The sequence below is a fragment of the Pseudogymnoascus verrucosus genome (genome assembly GCF_001662655.1).
Source record: "Pseudogymnoascus verrucosus strain UAMH 10579 unplaced genomic scaffold scaffold_53, whole genome shotgun sequence".
Taxonomy (NCBI): domain Eukaryota; kingdom Fungi; phylum Ascomycota; class Leotiomycetes; order Thelebolales; family Thelebolaceae; genus Pseudogymnoascus; species Pseudogymnoascus verrucosus.
In genome coordinates this window covers 156,672-174,566 of record NW_017263704.1, presented here as the reverse complement: position 1 = coordinate 174,566, position 17,895 = coordinate 156,672, and the positions used below count along the sequence as shown (strand labels likewise).

The window sequence follows — 17,895 nt, the reverse complement described above, 5'->3', positions numbered from 1 at the left end:
ACTTCCAAGAGTCGCCATATCCGGGACGAACTCGTTGTAGAGGATGGGCTGCGCAATATCGCAAAATCGCTTAGAAACAAGGGATAGCGAGAACAGCACATGGCATTGTATCGAGTGCCAGGACCGCTCGTCGCTTTTCTCCTACGTTCCACGAAAGTACGCATCAGGTGCTATTGACTGGTGTATTAAAAACGTGCTAAAGATCAGTTCCAGAGTCTCATTTGGGAGGCTGGTGAGTGTCACAGGGGCTGTTTTGGCCTCTCTCTTGGCTTGCGATCGAGTGCGCATGATAGATAAGATGAAAGATGTTGATGAAACCACGGGTGGGCTGACAACACTAAATGTAAACTGTGGCCAGAGTTGACGAGTAGGGTGATGACCATGAAAGTAAAATAACAAATAGGGCTCAGTTATTTACATCTCCATACAGGTCATTCCTATATGCTTTTATACAATACATTCACTTTCTCCTTGGCGGTGTGGTCCTGTGGAGATCGCGATCGTTGGCAACAACGGGAATAAAGATAGGGGATGGAGATCCCCCTAGTGGCGCTAGCCTACGGCATTTAGGCCGCGCCACTAGCGTGACAGTTGCAGCAGCCTAATTCCCCGCAACGATCTGATCTCATACCTATATTTGGAAGTAGCGGCAAGGAACATGTATGCGCGTCAACATCAGCCTTGAGAATCCAGAATTTAGATAAAAGGTTATGCCGCATACCAGATATAATATTCACAGACCCAACGTTGAATTGACGCGACCCTAAGAATAATAAACCAACCCCTGCAATGAAAGTCCTTATCGCCGGCGCCAGCGGCAGCATCGGCGGGGAGATCCTAAAACACCTCCTCCAGCAGAACGAAATCACCAAGATCATCGCGCTGACTCGGAAACCCATCCCCGATCTACCCTCCAAGGCTGAAAACATCCTTGTTCCCGACTTTGGTGACTTGGAGCACCTCGACGACGAAAAATGGGAGAAGATCCGCGATGCCGACGCAATGGTCTGGGCCATCGGCACCTATGACCTCAACGAAGACGTCAACACCCGCTATCCTCTCGCCTTCCAAGATGCCTTCGTGGCGCGTTTACCTGCTCCACAAAGTGGAAAGGCGTCCAAGTTCAGGTTTATTCTCCTCTCCGGCGCATTTGTCGAGCCTGATCAGACCCGCACGCTGTTTTTCTTGCCGCAGCAGCGGAAAGCCAAGGGCGTCACAGAGTCAAAAACCATTGAGTTTGCGGAGCAGCATAAAGAGGTGTGGGAGGCGCTTGTGATTCGCCCGAGTGGGATACTGATTGGCAAATCGCTCCAGAATAGCGTAGCATCGTTTGTGTTGGGGACCATGCTGGTTAAAGGCGAGGAGTTGGGTGCGTTTGTCGGGGAGTTAGTGGTGAAGGGATCAGAAGAAACTGTTATCAAAAATTCGATGATTGTAGCGCGCGGCAGAGAATTACTTCACGAGGCGGAGTAAATATGTATGGAATACGTGCTGTTGATTAATAGCGTGTTGGCTTCTACTCTTCATATTTTTATTTGCAATATGCCTTTTTTAAAGCCTTTTATTTAGATTTAGTGCTCAAGTTAGAATGCGAAGACTTAAGCTTCAGTTCCCCTTACTGCCAACTTTCACCACCCTGCATCCCCACTCATCACATTCGCCCTTCAAGTTCTAAGAAGGAATTGAAGAAACCGGGCAAGGCACTAGCAGGCCTTTGTACTCGGTCGCGCACCCTGTACGACATTTGCCATTGCATTCCGTTGCGGTGCTAATGCCGGTACAACTGCAGCCCAGGACAATCGAACTAATCGTGATACAGTCGGGTGATACGCAACCAGTGACCTGAGGGCAAGCTGGGTATTCCGAGGTCGTGACGACTGCACAGAGCTTGCCACTACAGGATGTTGCTGGGACCACAAAGGTGTGTGACTGGCATCCTTGACAGCCGCAAGGCTTCTGCACCGTTTTGGTGACAGCGGGAATGGGGCAGCCGCAAGGTTGGGTTACCTGAGTGGCGATTTCGGGACAGCCCATTGGTTTGCAGGTTTGTGGGGTATCACAGGGAGGGACGGTGGTGGTGGTGATCGTGACGCACGGGGTGGGGGCCTGAGCGACAACTGGGGCGATGAATAGGCTGTAGTATATTGTCAAAAACCTGGGCTGATTTGATTTGAAGTAATACTCACGGTATAGCAAGGCAGAGCGCCGATGTGAGACCGAATCGCGAGATGGCCATTGAATAGAATTGGAAAATTGCAGCTGTAAAAATTGAAGATGTATTTGCAGTTATTGAATTTTTGTAAGATCTAATTTGCCTTTTTGAGTCCGAGAATATAATACGCTGAGGTATTGAAGGACATTCAGCACTCTTATATCTTCCGGTATGGCACCTGGGGTCTTCGTATTAGATCCTACCATGACAGGGGCTGTTATCATTCCCGCAAACAAGATTCGAGGCATTGAGTCACATACATCCTGGGCAGATCTTAGCATGATTACTTCCTAATCCTGGGGAAGGCCGCTGTTCTCAGTCCTTTACTGCCGACACCCCTGTACTGGCCTTGTCAACAGGCTAAACCAGCTAACCCCGCAGTCTGTAAACAGACTACAGGCATGGTAACAAGCTAGAGAAAGCCTAATAGTGCCTTCCTTCAGGCTATCTGCACCTGATCGTTTCTTCCGAAAATACGGAAAGTCGTACTCCGCTCGTAGAGGCGTGGACCATCCCCACACCATGTATTTCCCGCCAATGCAGCTACGCAACTACGTTAAGCATAAATGTCGACTTTATGACGATCATTTGGATACCAGGCTGCCCTACCAACTAGGCATTTCTGGGAATTGTCGGAGCTGTACGAGTCCACATCGTCCTAGTTTACAACATAAATATGCCACGTCCTTCGTTAACTGACGATTAAAGAGTTCACCGATCTATCAAGTTCCTAGACGGCCCAACGGAGCATTCATACCGCCGGCTTATAGCACGGAAATATACCACGAGAAAAATGATTCGCTACAGGTATGTAGGCTCCTGGTGCCTTCAATCTCACGGAACAGCTGGGGTGTCTCATGCACCCCAGCGATCATATAAAAGCAATTTATACCTCATAACGAAGGGTGTCCGATCCAACCCTGTGGCGCAACCTGTATGGAGTCGAACCAATTGCTCCGTGCACCACAAACTCATGTCAGCTTGGGCTGAAGAATGCGCATCTTTTCGTTGCGCAGTGGCAGTCGAAGATCCAGGAAAAGACGAGATCCACGTAGCCATCGACGAAGCCGTCCGCGCCCTCCTGCATGGATCGATTCTTTCGGTCAATACAGTCTGGGACCAATGGCGGGGTATGATGAGCAAAGGCTTCGAGCTCATCGACCACTCGCCTTTGATCGATGTACTCACGCAGGTCTATTATAAGAAGTTTCCCTCACCACCTTTTATTGGCTCGCATTGTATTGGTTGACGGATCTCATCGATATTTGTGATTGGTAGCTTCTTGTTACACCAATCCCATTGAGCCACAGAATTCTAATTTCTTAAAACCCAATTCTAACACACAGATAGCAGCTTCACCACACATTTTCCTTTCGCTATAGCTACAATATATATCTATAGCCAAATGTTCCCTCGTTTTCGATAGCAAGAGTCGGTTCTTTCTCATCGCCTCCGGCCGCCTGGGTTACCCCTCGTTCTTCTTCCTCAAGCTTCTTATTCTGTCTCTGAAGCAATGTCCTCAACACAAGGGCCAGAAAGCCGTTGAAAAACATGAATGCAGCACAAATTGACATTCCTTTTGTATAGAATGGACCTTCAGATTTTGGATAAATCCGAGTGCCCAACAACGGGCCGCATTGCCCTATAATATTTAGCAATGCCATGCCAGCGCCGCGTTTTGAGTCTGTGCCTTGATTGTTTAAAACCCAGGGCAAGATATTAGCTATTGCAGGGAAGATTCCTGCTGCGGCGAGAAATATGGCGAAGTATCGGACTCCGGTTGAAGTCACTGTTGCGAGAATGATATAACCTGTTCCGCCAATCACAGAAAGGCCAATGATCATTAGGCCACGCTGCTGTGTCTTGTCGGCGATCCATGTGCTGGAGATTAACACTAGGAATGATAAGAAGTAGGGCGGGGCAGAGAGTCCCTGCGCATTGATTGACTTGTAGCCCATTCCCTCAAGGATTGTGGGGAGGAAGACAGGGAGCGACGAGAAGCTGACATTGCATGAGAAGTACATGAGCTATACAGAAATTAGCACTGCCGGATAAAGAACCACAGGCAAGACGTCGGATAGCTTACAGCAGTGAGCCAGTTCCTAATATCCATGAGCGCTAATCCAACCTCTTTGAGGTTGATAGAGCCCACTCGAGTAGCGCCCTCTTGGCCAACCTGGCGAATTGCACGCGCCCTAGCGGCCTCTTTTTCTTCCTCGTTCAAGAACCTTGCTTTTTCAGGGGAGTCTGGCATGAAATAGAAGGCGACAAAAGCTATCGCGATTGATGGCAGTCCTTCCACCAAGAATAGCAGCCTCCAATTATCGAGTGCAGCATGGCCTGAAGTGATTCCATAGGCAAGAGCTCCCGCAAAGCAGGTTGCTAACGGGGCAGCAGCGAAGTATATGCCGCAGCGTAAGCCGAGCTCATTTCGCATATAGTAAAATGAGAGGAGGTACGGGATGCCGGGTGCATAACCTGCCTCTGCTATCGCAAGAAAGAACCTGCAAACCATCATGCCAGACCAGTTAAAGGCCGCTGCCTGAAGGGTAGAAGCAAGGCCCCTATTAAAATTTAAATGAGCTTTGGACAGATTAAATAGAATTGGGGTTGCAGCATACCAAGTAAAAACGGTTATGAAAGCCCATATATGTGGCGGGATAAGCTTCCACATCAAAGCTAGCCATTCAAATGTAATATACGGAATGTAAAAGATTGTGAGGAGCCATTGGTATTCGCCATCACTCAAGCCTAGGGATTTACCCATGCCTGCTGTTTGAGCATTGCCAATATTTGACCGATCAAGGAAGGCGAGGAGATCTGAATCTCAATTAGTTACGCTCTCAACTATGAGCAACTTAACTTACATAGACACAAAACTAGGGGCATTAAGTTCATATCTATTTTCCGCACAAGTTGTTTTTGGATCTCGGGCTTTAAATGAACCGTCTGGTTTTCCTCGGCCAGGTCATTCTCAGTTAGGCCGGCTTCGGGGTTCTTCTCAACTGTAGCCATCATTGCCAACAAATAATTCCTTCCGAGGCAATTATTTGAAATCCTTCTGGCACAGCTCTTTATACGGAGCGACTGCGGAATTTACGCGCAATTGCCCTCTGCAGCCAAGTCGGAAGTGAGGCACGCGCCGTGCCCCCTATAACGGAGACCGACCGAAAACGCGGGGTAGCGGTGCTAGGTATAGATGCCGAAGGTGGAGACAACTATCTAAAGCTCCAAAAACGAGTCGCGAAATGTCCGGGCTGTTGTTGTCGATGGCTTCAAGAACACCGAGGGACTGATTCGAAAGCAATATTCGCGGCTTAAATCTCCAGGATTAATGAGACATCATGGATTATTAGTCACCAATGCATGTTCAGAACTTTACCCACATTTTCTTTCGTAGGATTTGAAGCCCACGCAGGATCATTTGATGTGGTTTGGTGGTCTCGCTGATCTCGTGGGATCGGCGCCGATAATTGCTCGTTTTCGGAACACAGATTTGGATTTTGCCAGCACTGTGCGTCGCCTGCACCGGAGAGTATCCTGCACTACCACTCTCGGGAGCTGAAACATGGTCGATCAGACTCTATTCAGAAAAATAATTGTGTAGTGATCAATGCTAACATGTATGATCTCTGATGAAAATAGACGTAAATAAAAGGAGTTGGATACTTTGATTCATTCATTCGTCTAAATATATATCAGTCTATCTTCTACAAGTTTTCCTACCTTGTGCCGCGACATATTTTCATATTCCATGACGCCCTTCTTCCTCCTCTCGCTTTTCTTCTATTGCTTCCCTCTTCAATTTTCTCTCATTCCTCCATCCCGGACCTTTAACCACAACAGCCCACAACAAGAGGCAGGACACCGCATACACAAGTGCCAATAACGTGCCCGTCAAACCCCTCCCAATTTTGTCAAACAATGGCACGGCAATGGCCACAGCCCCCGCAGCAAGCAGGCACCGCAGCACATTATTCGCCGCCGACACCGCCGCGGGACTGTCGGGGTGACAGTCGATCAGCAGCACCGTTATCGTCTGCATCAGCCCTGATGCCGAGAACGCGAAGAGAAAGAGAAGCACGATAACCGCTCCAAGCGGCGGATGTTCAAGTCCCATCACCCAACCGTACGGGACGACTCCCACGCACGCCATGATAACCAGCGGCACCGAGACTTCCAGCCGGGCGCGCTCGACTGGGAAATCATCAATCTCCTGCTGCTGGGACTTGATGATCTCGACGCCCTGGATGCGGCAGTGGCGGCGGAAATTCCAGTCGATGGCCCGGCCAACGACCGTTTTGGCGCAGATGGCTGCGGCGCCTATGGGGATGTAGCAGAGGCCGACTTGGATGGAGTTGTAGTTGTAGGTGGAGCTGAGTTGGGAAGGGAGACTGGCAGTTATCATGCTGAAGCCGGCGAAGTATAAGGCGCAGAATATCATGAGGAGGCAGGCCTCTTTTTCGACGAGGATGGAGAGGGATGCGAGAAGGCTCGGTCTCTTCTTGTTCTGGATTGTGTTGTGCGCCACGGGGACGTTGTTCTTGCGGAGCTTTCGCTGGGTCAGGTAGGTCATGAGGGAGACGTTCCATTTTTGCGAGGGAACGGAGCCGTTGCCGACGATGTTGCGGCAGGTTTCAGGCATGAAGAGGAGAATAGAGCAGAGCATGACCCCGGCGTAAATGTCTAAGAACCAAAAGATAGATCTCCAGCCCAGAAAGTGCGTCAAGAGACCGCCGATGATGGGACCAAGTGCAGGGCCAAGCGACTGTCCCATCGCTGCCAGACTCACGTAACTGCCACGTTCAGCCCTCGTGGCTACGTCTGAGACTACCCCATTGGAAATTGAAATTGTACCGCTGCAGCCACTACTCTGGATGCAGCGAAGGACAAGTAAGGCAGCGAAACTGTGCTGCAACGCGAGACCCGTGTTGGCGGCAATGTAGACGACGAAGCAGGTCAGTAATGCAGGCCTTCGGCCGTATTTGTCGGAAATACCACCAACAATAGTCGGTGCAATGCCTTGAAAGATCTATATTGCATGGTTAGATAGGTCTTCAAATTGTCGTGTGAGGGGTCGCACCAGGTAGGTAGTAATTGTCAAATTTATCTTGGTGGCTGTGGTATTAAGATCCTCTGCCAGGAGATTTAGGGCCGGATAGTAGATAGTAGAAGAGACTGGACCGGAAAAAGCAGCTAAAGACGCAGACCATGCATATAGTCGCTTTTCAAACTCTGAAAATATAGAAAAAGGCTGGTCGTCTACAACGGCAACATTGTCATTCTCGACTTCTGTGGCGACAACTGGGCCATTTGAGGTCGCTGACAGCAGATCTGATTGATCTGGCAACTTTGGCTCATTGTTCATGTCTGATTTTGCTATGGGCGCATCTGTAACCCAAGGTAAATTGAAAATCAACCATTTTGACTTTTAGGGCGGTATGTATTCTATTTATTGTATTGCGCCTTACAAGATTTGCGGTTCTTACATGGTTGTCGGAGCGAAACCGCTCCATCGGCGTTCGGCGGCCCGGCCAGCATGCCACTTGAGGATTGGATCTCGGATTTTACTTTTATCTCCTGATTCCAGCTTCGGTGAAGAAAACACGTCGATCCCCTACCTATATAATATATAAAAGGTGTTCTTCTCATTGAGACATTCAAAGAGAACGATTTTTTACAGTAAAGTGTTCAAATCTATCACCACCAACATTACCCCCACCACAATTCTCACATACCAACCCCCCCTCAAACCTCATCAACACCCCCTCACAAACAAAAATGTCCAAAACCGCCCTCCTAATAATGGACCTCCAAAACGGCATCCTCGACCGCGTCCCCACCGCCTCCTCCCTCCTCCCCCTCTACGCCACCACCATCGCCTCCGCCCGCGCCTCCTCCATCCCCATAATCTACATCAAACTCGGATTCCGCCCGCAGCACCCCGACGTCTCCCCCCTTAACAAGATGTTCGAGCGCATCAAGCCGTTCGGTGGCTTCATTGAAGGCAGCGACGCCACCGCTGTGCACCCCTCCATCGCGCCTATCGAGGGGGATATAATCGTCACGAAGCGCCGGGTGTCTGCGTTCGCAAGCACGGATTTGGAGCTAGTGTTGAGGAGTTTGGGGGTGCAGAGGGTGGTGGTGGCGGGGGTGTCGACGAGTGGGGTGGTGTTGTCGACGGTGAGGGAGGCGGCGGATAGGGATTATGGAGTTACGGTGTTGAGGGATTTGTGCTTTGATGGGGATGAGGAGGTGCATAGGGTGTTGGTGGAGAAGGTGTTTCCGAAGCAGGCGGATGTGGTGACGGCTGGGGAGTGGGCGGCGGGGTTGAAGGGGGTGGAGGAGGTGAAAGAGGAGTGAGTGTGTTGGGTTGGAAGCTATAGACGATACAAGAGTTGTGCTGGGTGTGTCGACTACGGATTTTTGTAGATATTGCTAGTTGAGACTAGATAGGACTAGAACTATTGTTTGGGTATCTTTTTATACATACATTATACCAGCTCTAGGTGATAAAATCAGCCAAGCTAGTCGAAAAATCATCATCCCAGATATAGCTCGGATTCGGATAATCCTGCCAATAATCCATAATACAATCCTCCATCAACCCCGCCTCCCCCCCATCCCCTCCCCCCCCATCACCACCAGCTGGCGTCGGTAATCCTATACACACACACAAATCAGCACAAAACTCATCCCCCACAAAATACAAGCAATCAACATACCCTTATCAGCAGCGGCAGCATTCACCCCCCCCTTATGACAGGTACTAAATACATGCCTCCTCAAAAAAGTATCATACGTCAAACTCGCCGCCATCCTCGCCTTAATCCTAATCCTCGGTTCCCCCGGCTGTCTCTTATACGCCACCTCACACGCCCCCCACATCTCCGCCATAACACACGCCCCCTTCTCCGGGCCATCACCCTCTCTAATCGACATCCTGCGCATCGCGAACACCGCGCTGTTAAACAGCAATTTCCCCGCCGCAGCGTCGAGGTACTCGGAGTATGTGGAGTTGATGGTTGTGATGAGCACGATGCACGCGGTGCAGAGGAGGCGGAAGGTGTGAAGCGGGGCGTAGAGGAGGCGGTCGTACCAGCCGTTGCTGTCGGGGTGGCTGGTTATGAGACGTGTGATGAGGGTGCTGGCGGCGTGGTGGGCTTTGAGGATGCCGTTGCGGCGGGGCTCGGTGAGGGTGGAGTCGAGGAAGTGGTAGAGGTTTAGGTAGAGGCGGGCTTCGCAGTGGCGGAGGTGGTTGATTTCTGGGAGGGGGGAACGGGGGTTAGTTGTGTTTTATCTGGGGAATGGGGGCGGACTCACCGGAGAGTTGGCTTCCGAGTTGCTGCTCGATGACGTTTAATTCCTCTTCTAGCAGCATTAGTTGGAGATACCTGTCATGCTCGAGTGGAAGACCGGTGCTATTCGCGCCCGTCATCATCGCTTTAGTAACCCGATAGCAAAACCGCTGAATAATAAGACAATGCCTAATCTCATCAGGCAGGCTAAAGGTTCCAAGCCCATTATCACACGCCTGATCAATCGCCCAGTCAAAACAAGGCCCAGCCGACCCATGCCCGAAATCCGCCGTAATCCTACCACCAGTTAGAAAAATCAAACCGTAACAAAAAAAAAAAAGGAAGGTGGAAATCTCACGACTGGCTAATAATATTACAAGCCGCCCATGTCCTCATCCTCTCGCTCGTCTCGCTCTCATTAACCACAAAATCTACATACTGCCTACTCGGCCTCGCCAGAAACTCCTTAGGATGCTCAGGTCTATGGAGTCCAATCTGGATTGCAGACGTAACAGCGATGTTGCTCAGCATAAACGATGGATCAGTCCATACGCGATTTGATGGCAGCGGCCAGGTGCACAGTATGATGAACGCTTGGACGGGCCAGAGGTTCATCAGTTCCGCTGCCGATATCTGCACCGTCTTCCATAGGAGAGTCGATACTGGACCAGTTAGACTCTCTAGGAGACGGGGGTAATCGCGGTGTCGACGCGCGGCAATAGTTATAATCGCCCAAAACAACAGGGTCGAAGATTCGTAATACTGGTCTGGAGACCGCGCTGGGTCTAGTAGGGGGAGAAACGGGTGGAAACGCGCGAAATACCTGGGACGTTAGAAAATTGAACTCTACGATCGCTTGTAATGGGGGTATACTCACAGTCTGAACAACGAATCAATCTGACCCGCGCTAACCTCAACCCCTTCAAGAACCCGAGCTGTCGTACCCTCCGGACCGGGTGTGACACCCTCAATCCTCTCGGCCGTCACAGGTCGCTCAACAGCTCGCGGTACACCCGCACTTCTCTCCCCAGGCCCTTCACTCTCCCTCCCTCTCACTCCCACAGCACTACCCTCCTCCCCGCCCATAGTCCTAGGTGTCGCCGGCGCCCCCTCCTCAACCCCCATACTCCCCCCCATCGGCGCCATAGACCCCCTCAGCGACCTTAACTCAGCACCCCCCCCCTGCTCCGCAGCTTCCAACAACCTCTCCACCTGTCTCTCAAGCGCTTCAACTTTACTAATTCCCCCATTAGCCCATCTACCACCTCCCAAAACAACCCTCCCTAAGGTATAAGAAAGCTAAAGCTCACCTCCGTTTATTCGACCTCCGAAACCCCTTATCAGTCCGACACTCCACCCCCAACCTCTCGCAGCGCGCACATCGATCAGAGGGCCCAACACAGCGAACTTTCGATTCACGACATAATGTACACGCAATCCGTTTCCGCTTCGTCGCTGTGCCTGGGGAGCCACCAGCGGCGGAGGTGGCTGCAGGGGGTGCGGGTGGCGCCGCGCTTGCAGTCGGGGTAGGTGTGGAAGCTTGGCGCGTGGTGGAATTTATATTTGCAGCATCCATGACTGCGGGGGGTGGGAATAGAGTAGTGTATTATTTGTGCGATGTATGGGGAGCTAGGAAGCTGGATGGAGGTTGTGGTGATGCTGTGGACGGTGGTGTTGGGGGATGTGAGAGCGGACCGATGGACGCCGAGGGATGCCGTGTTCGCTCCGATGTGGCGGGTGATGACTAAGCGATTTGGGCTTTAGTGCTGGGGGTGAACGGAAATAACGGCAACTACGGAGGGCTGGGATGGAGGAGGCGCTCAGATGTGAGGGGGTGGGGTATGATTGAATTTCAATAATAGGCTAGTAAGTTGGAAATAGTCCCGAAGAGGCAGGTTCTAAGAGGCCAAAATTGTTTTGCCAGCACTAACCCTCAAGCTCCTATTTTTGGACTTGGGGTAGATGTACGGAGTACAGGTAGATGATTCATGAGGTTACATCACACACACGACACAGCATAAATCACAATCAAAAAGGGTCAAAATATACAGTTATATCTCTTAGTAAAGAGTCGCACATAGATTTGCTTTCCAACTATCTTGTAAGTTATATATTATCATACAGCCCAAGTCCCAACCCTCACCCAGTGAGTCTTAGGACGGGCGAAAAGCTAAATCCAAAAAGAAAAAATCCAACTTTCCCATCATCATCATCCCACCCATCTACTGCTTCGGGGTCATGCCGAACTCCTCGTTCGCGGCAATCGCCGGGGGCTGGTTGACGCTCTTGTTCTGGGAGTTCTCCTCGACGACGTTGGCGGTTCCCTCGAGGGTGAGGTGGTAATCGCCGTTCTGGGAGAGGGTGTACTCCTCGGTGTTCATGTGCTTGAAGGTGAACCAGAAGACGACGGTGAGGACGCAGCCGACGATGGCTGGTCCGCCGAAATCCCAGGTCAGGTAGGGGTCGCGGATGACGGAGGAGCAGGCGAGGCCGATGGCGTAGGCGACGGCGGTGTTGAAGAGGTTGATCGCCGAGACGAGACCCCTCATGTTCTTGGGGGCGCGCGAGTAGGCGATGCCGTAGGCGGGGACGTTGACGAACAGCTCGGAAATACCGCCGATGGCGAAGGGGATGGCCATGTACCAGATGCTGATGGGGGCGACCTGGGAGACTCCGTTGGCGTCAACGCAGTTGTCCGAACCGAACTTTCCGCACGGGCCGAGCTTGTAGGCGTAGTAGTTGAGCACGGTGTAGCCGATACCAGCCATGGAGGACATGGCGAGACCGGTGGTGATGCGGGCAATGGGGCCGAAGTGGATGTTGCGCTTGCGGAGGAAGGGGTAGAGACCGTAGTTCAGGATAGGAGCGCAAACGATAATGGAGAGAGAGTTGAAGTTGTTGATGACGTCGTTGGGGACACCGTTGGTGACCAACATGGTCGACAAGAAACTGGCCGCGGAACCGATACCATTGTCGTTAAGGTACTGGATTGGGAAGAAGCAGAAGATACCGGTGGCCTGGAAAGCACGGCGGACATCCTCGACGAACTGGTCGTTCCACTGCACAGGAATAATCCTGCCAGAGGCGGCGATGACGGAAGGCTTTGCCGGCTCCCAGAAGCCGTGGCGACCGATTCTCTTCCATCCACCACGCGAGAAGCAGATACTCAGAACACGGAAGACGTTGGGCAAATCAGATCCTGCCGGTGGGTGGAGAACGAGGCGCTTGCTGAGGTACCACAGGAGGAGGGGAAGAGGAAGGTAGAGGATGAGCGGGAGGAGGAAGCCCAGCCAGAAGCCAATGTACTTCTCAGCGTAGGTAGTAGCGACCTGCACGAATCCACCGATGTTGATGAGGAGGTAAAACCAGAGCATGACTCTCTCGGTCGTGGACTCGGGGTCAACAATGACTCTCTCGCCCGACTTCAGGGTCTTGACCTTGGGGACGGTGTCTGGCATTTGATCGAGGAGCAGGGGAGACACATTCGGCTTGAACATGGCTAAAAAAAATGTTAGCAAATGCGCTCCAGAGAAATCCTCGAGAATCGAATTTACTCACCACCACCAATAGCAAGAATGTAGACCGAGATAAAGTAAGGCGCCTTTGCGTTTCCGCTCTCCAAGAGCGGCTTCGCAGAAGCACCAACCATGAGCACGTGAGAGATACCGAAGACAACAACACCCCAGCAAATGAGCTTGAAGCGACCAGTGCGGGCATCAGCTAGGTAACCGAAGAGAAGAGGAAGAGCGTAAATCAACATGTTGAACGACTGGTTGACGGCGTTGGCCTTGACGGTACCCATGCCGAGCGCACCAGCGGTCTGCTGGGTGCCCCTGGGGGGAGCGCCCCAACCGTTACCGCCCTTGGGCAGCGGGCGGTTGACGAAGTTGTTGATGAGACCCACGACACCGTAGTACGAGGCACGCTCGCAGAACTCGACGGCGCAGATCAGGTAGGCGACAGCGGGGAGGGAGCCGGGCACACGGCGCAGAGTCGCCTTCTCCTCATCGGTAGGCTTGTTCTCATAGTCGTCGTCGATGGCGAGCTTCTCCTCAGAGACATTGGTAATGGCATGACGGTCGATCGAGTCGGTTCTGATTCCCTTCTCGTCGGTAACGTCAATGGACTGGTCGATTTCCCTGGTTGCTGCATTCGAGTAGAGTTAGCATGCGATCTTGATCCTCATGGCTTGTGATTGCCTTTTATTGCAATGGTGAATGCATACCCATCTTGAATACCTTTGGTGTGAAGCGCACACACGACTAGGAATAGGCCAAAGGGTTAGAGATAGGAAAAGAAGAAGAAGCGGGAGACGCGACGAGGGTTTTATTGTTTCTCCAGGGAGGGAGGGAGCTTGGAGAGGGAGGGGGGGGGTCGGGATGAATTGGACTAGGTGGGGTCGTTTTTGGGGGTGGGTGGATGTTGGACGGAAGCAGGGGAGCAGGGGAGCAAGGATAGCAGGGATTAGAAGGTGTGAGCAGGGATTTGGTAAGGACGGACAGGGGTGGGGGGAAAGAGAGGACAAGGGTGGAGAAGGGTGTGGCAGGGGTGGGAAAGGGACAGGGGATCGCATGGGGAAGGAAAGTAAAGACAAGCGTGATGGCGTGTGCGTGTCTGTGTGTAGGAGGAGTACAGTACGAGGAGTACAGTACGAGGGAGGGAGGAGAAGGAGCTAATCACGAGTAATCGGGGAATGGGGGAAGGAGTGGGAGTGGGAGTGGGAGTGGGAGTGTGGGAGTACATGATGGTACTTGGTAGAGTCTAGATAGATAGAGTCTAGATAGAGTCTAGATAGAGTAGGTAGATAGAAGATGATTTGAGTTACTGGATTGGATTGGATACTGGATTGGATACTAGAGACTGGATACTGGGGAAGACGTGGTTGAGTACAGTTAGATTACAGTAGTGCATACATTTACATGACATTCCCCAGTTCTCCCTCGTGTCAGTCCCGTGTCAGTCCCGTGGCTCCTCGGATGTAATTGATTCAGGGTCAATTGGGGGTTGGGGGACGGTGGCGGATGGGTGGTGATGAGTGGTGATGGGTGATGGGCGATGTGCGATGGGAGGCGATGGGAAATGATTATCGGCGCTTGACTTGAGGGGAGGCGAGAAAGAAAGGGTACCGGGAATTGCCATGGGCCAAGGGCCACAGTTAGTGCCAAGATAGGGAAAAGTGGTGCCAAGGTGGCGCCAAGATAGCGGGTGCGAGGTGCAAGAGGGCGGAAGGTGGGAAGGTGGGAAGGTGGGAAGGGGGAGAGAGAGATGGGGAGGCCGAGAGCGTGATTGACGTGCGAGGAGAGGGGTGTGATTGGTTGGGAGGGCGGAGGGAGGAGTGGGGAGGAGTGGAGGAGGAGTGGTGGGAGGGTGGTGGAGTGGGAGAGGGAGATATGGATGATGGGATGATGATTGATGGATAGGGAGATAAGTGTCGAGTCGTGTTGAGGATGGGATGCTGAGTAGATAGGGTAGAGTAAGTAAAACAGTATATACAGATAGATACAACTAATACAATTGATAGAATTGATACTATTGATAGAATTGATGCTATTGCCAACAATTTCCAACAGTTTCACTACTATTGTCGTCATACAGTCAACTGACTTCAGGTACAGCACGGGATAGAACTGCGCGCAGAGATACCTCCTCCATTCGGCTCGACTACTACCCTCTCCCTCGGAGAATTAACACCATTAACACCACCAGTAATGGTAATCACGGGATTCGTCGATTCGGCTTGTGGCAATTGGGAATTGGTAGCTGGGGGGGCTGGCTGGCTGATGATGATGATGATGATGATGAGGATGGTTGACCACCTTCCCTTCTTTCTCCTTCCTACCCACTCCCACTCTCCCCCATACCCATCCTAAACCCATCCCCCATTTCCCCCATTTCCCATCACCTCCCTGTTCCAACTGCCAGAGCGATACCTAGCACTACAAACACCACTACAAAAGAATACAACAGTACAAACCGCACCAGGGACCACGAGGGTCCTTCCCACCCAAGACACCAGGGACACCAGGGACTCCCCCATCCCCCCCAAAAACGCCAACAGGGCACCCACCACACAAATCCCCGCCATCCCCAATCCGGCAGGAGCAACGGGGACGTCCGAGCTTGCAACGTTGCGATCTGCCGGGCAACCCCTGCCCACACCAGACGCCACCACCAAAACCCCCCGCTAACGCACCATCCCAGAATAGGAAGGTGCTTATCTCCTCCCCCATCCGTATCTAGCGCCTGCATTAGCGAGCTGCCAGCAAAGCTTAAGCGATGGGCGCGCCGGGGGGGCGTCGCAGCGGGTTTACGGGCGTCGCAAATGGCTGCGAGTCGTGGGTCGCGCCATCGCACTGATGGGGACTAGTGGCTGAGAGGGAACCCGGACTAGGCTACTAGGTCCGTTGAGAGTTTGACCGAGATGGGTGCTGATATTGCGCCGTGGGGCCAATCAGGACAGGGGGTTTGCAAACAGGAAGGTGGATAGGGAGACATTTTTAGGGAGGGAGGGTCGTGTGCCCAAGTATGCAATGCAGATGAACTTGTCCCCGGTATGGTATACGTGCTAAGGCTGTTAGGTATCGTAGGTATCGTAAGTGCCGTATAGGGATTAGTGGGATGTCCGCACCGAGCTTCAAGTGTTCGGCGTTGCGGGCGCTGTTTGGTCGGCTTTACACCTGCTGTGCGTGCGCGAGTGCGCGAGTGCGCCGGCTGTACGATGTACGACGACGTGATGCGATCCTGCTGTGTACTCCGGAGTAGTGCGTTACGGAGAACGGGGTACGGGGTATGCTATGCTATGCTATGGGATGGCGATGACAGTATTGCGAGACACGATGATGTACTATCCTCTCCATCACGTTCTTCACTCAAACAGTGGTGCGCACCATAATCGCCTCCCCTCGCCCCCAGATGCAACCCTCCTCCCCATCCCCCAATCCCCCAATCGCCGACATGATGAAGTGACGATCACCGCACATCTCCCCGGGGCAAACCCGCGTGGCAATCCATCAATCCATCCATCCAGCAAGGCAGCGGCAAGCATGCCGTCTCGCATCACAACCTCGGCCATCCACCACCACCCCACGCCCACGAGGCAAAACTGACACTGACACCTCCTCCATCCCCAACACGCGCATAGAAAAGGCTTGAACCGGGCGTGCGCGTGCGCGGACCCAACACCGCCGTCACGTCCCCGCGGCTTGGCCTGCCTCATCTCACCCCCTTCCTTTTGCAACTTCTCAATGCGGACATCTGTAAATAATCTGCTTATCGATCAGGATCCATCGCGGACTTCCTGGGTGATGTCAACCTTCCCTCTCGGTGTAGCGCCTACGTAGCGGGAAAGGGGAGGAGGAGGAGAGACGCGTGGTCGAGACTGGACTGGCTGGACGTGGGGAAACTGGGGGGGGATTGATTATTGATCCCGCGCTCCTTCCTTCCTTCCTCCTTCCTGCTGCTGTGATGTGGTGCTGCTGATCCAATTTTGATAACCCACGTAACTACACTACACTACACAAAACCCGTCTCATTAAAGCCTAGTTACCCACCTTCACATCTGGGAGAATAGGGAAGCTCGACCCCATTCCTCTCCACACACCAACCATGCAGCCGCTCGCTGGTATCGCTATTGCCCATGCCTCCCCCATCCCTGCGACCACGCCGCGCGCGCACGACGCTTCGACTACCCATCCCCCCAGCCGCTGTTCCCGAGCTTCCAGAACGAGCAGGCGCTGCAGCAGGACCGGCGGTTGGGAAGGGTGTGAGTGGGTCGGGGGGGGGGGCGTTGTTAGACCAGAACAAGACAATTCACAGCGAGCGACCAACGACTGGAAAAAGGCACTATGAGGAGGAGGAAATAGGGACTATTGGAATCCTCCGTCGTGAGTGTGTCCCAAGTTCTAAAGCGGACGGCATATTCCTATGGAAAAATTGTTAAGATCTTGGCTGGGGTGGAGTTTTTTCGCCTTCCAGCCCTGGATTGGATTGGCATCCTGTGTTTAAAATAGGAAGTTCTTGGGCGGGCGGGGGGGCGTGTTTGGCGGTAGGCTACTGGGCGTGATAATGGGCAATTATCAGACGCCGAGCCCCTACCAAGGAGGGAGCCAGTGAAGTTTTTCGCGGTAACGCGCTAGTACCGTGCCAATGCCAGAGAGGTTTACAGTATCAAACACCGAAAGGGCGTAAAAAAAAAAAAAAAAAAAGCTTACACATACCATACTGACTTGAACTTGTATACGATGAACGGGCGAACGTCCCTCTTCGCGCCCCATCGGATCTTATCAAGCCTTTACTAAGGAACAAGGAACACGCCCACGGCAACTATCCTGCCGTCTTGTAGAGTAATCAACACCCACCACCAGCCGCGCGACGGCGACAGCGACC

At 52.4% G+C, this 17,895-nt stretch overlaps 6 protein-coding genes across 6 annotated transcripts; 2 read left to right on the top strand and 4 right to left on the bottom strand.

The window, feature by feature from the left end:
* The first annotated feature begins 608 nt into the window (after nt 1-608).
* VE01_09023 (uncharacterized protein) lies at nt 609-1,598 on the top strand. Its single transcript, XM_018278440.2, has one exon. The coding sequence runs from the start codon at nt 790-792 to the stop codon at nt 1,471-1,473; it is 684 nt and encodes a 227-aa protein (XP_018126787.1). The 5' UTR covers nt 609-789; the 3' UTR covers nt 1,474-1,598.
* Nucleotides 1,599-3,453: 1,855 nt separating this feature from the next.
* Nucleotides 3,454-5,551, bottom strand: VE01_09022 (uncharacterized protein). Its single transcript, XM_018278439.2, has 4 exons — nt 5,080-5,551; nt 4,834-5,032; nt 4,299-4,776; nt 3,454-4,239 (listed from the first exon to the last, which is right to left on the bottom strand). The coding sequence occupies exons 1-4, from the start codon at nt 5,228-5,230 to the stop codon at nt 3,595-3,597; spliced, it is 1,473 nt and encodes a 490-aa protein (XP_018126786.2). The 5' UTR covers nt 5,231-5,551; the 3' UTR covers nt 3,454-3,594.
* A 313-nt stretch (nt 5,552-5,864) lies between these two features.
* VE01_09021 (uncharacterized protein) lies at nt 5,865-7,677 on the bottom strand. Its single transcript, XM_018278438.2, has 2 exons — nt 7,296-7,677; nt 5,865-7,244 (listed from the first exon to the last, which is right to left on the bottom strand). The coding sequence occupies exons 1-2, from the start codon at nt 7,578-7,580 to the stop codon at nt 5,958-5,960; spliced, it is 1,572 nt and encodes a 523-aa protein (XP_018126785.1). The 5' UTR covers nt 7,581-7,677; the 3' UTR covers nt 5,865-5,957.
* A 132-nt stretch (nt 7,678-7,809) lies between these two features.
* VE01_09020 (uncharacterized protein) lies at nt 7,810-8,671 on the top strand. The gene has a single exon (XM_018278437.2). It carries the CDS (start codon nt 7,994-7,996, stop codon nt 8,573-8,575), a length of 582 nt encoding a protein of 193 aa, XP_018126784.1. The 5' UTR covers nt 7,810-7,993; the 3' UTR covers nt 8,576-8,671.
* Nucleotides 8,672-8,717: 46 nt separating this feature from the next.
* VE01_09019 (uncharacterized protein) lies at nt 8,718-11,297 on the bottom strand (the record flags this gene model as incomplete). Its single annotated transcript, XM_018278436.2, has 6 exons — nt 10,821-11,297; nt 10,388-10,747; nt 9,869-10,333; nt 9,536-9,807; nt 8,938-9,477; nt 8,718-8,875 (listed from the first exon to the last, which is right to left on the bottom strand). Exons 1-6 carry the CDS (start codon nt 11,084-11,086, stop codon nt 8,718-8,720), a joined length of 2,061 nt encoding a protein of 686 aa, XP_018126819.1. The 5' UTR covers nt 11,087-11,297.
* A 260-nt stretch (nt 11,298-11,557) lies between these two features.
* VE01_09018 (uncharacterized protein) lies at nt 11,558-13,870 on the bottom strand. Its single transcript, XM_018278435.2, has 3 exons — nt 13,736-13,870; nt 13,069-13,656; nt 11,558-13,009 (listed from the first exon to the last, which is right to left on the bottom strand). Exons 1-3 carry the CDS (start codon nt 13,737-13,739, stop codon nt 11,733-11,735), a joined length of 1,869 nt encoding a protein of 622 aa, XP_018126820.1. The 5' UTR covers nt 13,740-13,870; the 3' UTR covers nt 11,558-11,732.
* Between the last annotated feature and the right edge of the window lie 4,025 nt (nt 13,871-17,895).

Coding starts and splice junctions, on each gene's coding strand:
- VE01_09023 (XM_018278440.2), top strand. CDS start 790: ATGAAAGTCCTTATCGCCGGCGCCAGCGGCAGCATCGGCGGGGAGATC.
- VE01_09022 (XM_018278439.2), bottom strand. CDS start 5,230: ATGATGGCTACAGTTGAGAAGAACCCCGAAGCCGGCCTAACTGAGAAT. Junction 4,777..4,833: donor TTCATAACCGTTTTTACTTG/GTATGCTGCAAC, acceptor AAATTTTAATAG/GGGCCTTGCTTCTACCCTTC. Junction 4,240..4,298: donor TTAGGAACTGGCTCACTGCT/GTAAGCTATCCG, acceptor ATTTCTGTATAG/CTCATGTACTTCTCATGCAA.
- VE01_09021 (XM_018278438.2), bottom strand. CDS start 7,580: ATGAACAATGAGCCAAAGTTGCCAGATCAATCAGATCTGCTGTCAGCG. Junction 7,245..7,295: donor TGACAATTACTACCTACCTG/GTGCGACCCCTC, acceptor CATGCAATATAG/ATCTTTCAAGGCATTGCACC.
- VE01_09020 (XM_018278437.2), top strand. CDS start 7,994: ATGTCCAAAACCGCCCTCCTAATAATGGACCTCCAAAACGGCATCCTC.
- VE01_09018 (XM_018278435.2), bottom strand. Junction 13,010..13,068: donor CATTCTTGCTATTGGTGGTG/GTGAGTAAATTC, acceptor CATTTTTTTTAG/CCATGTTCAAGCCGAATGTG.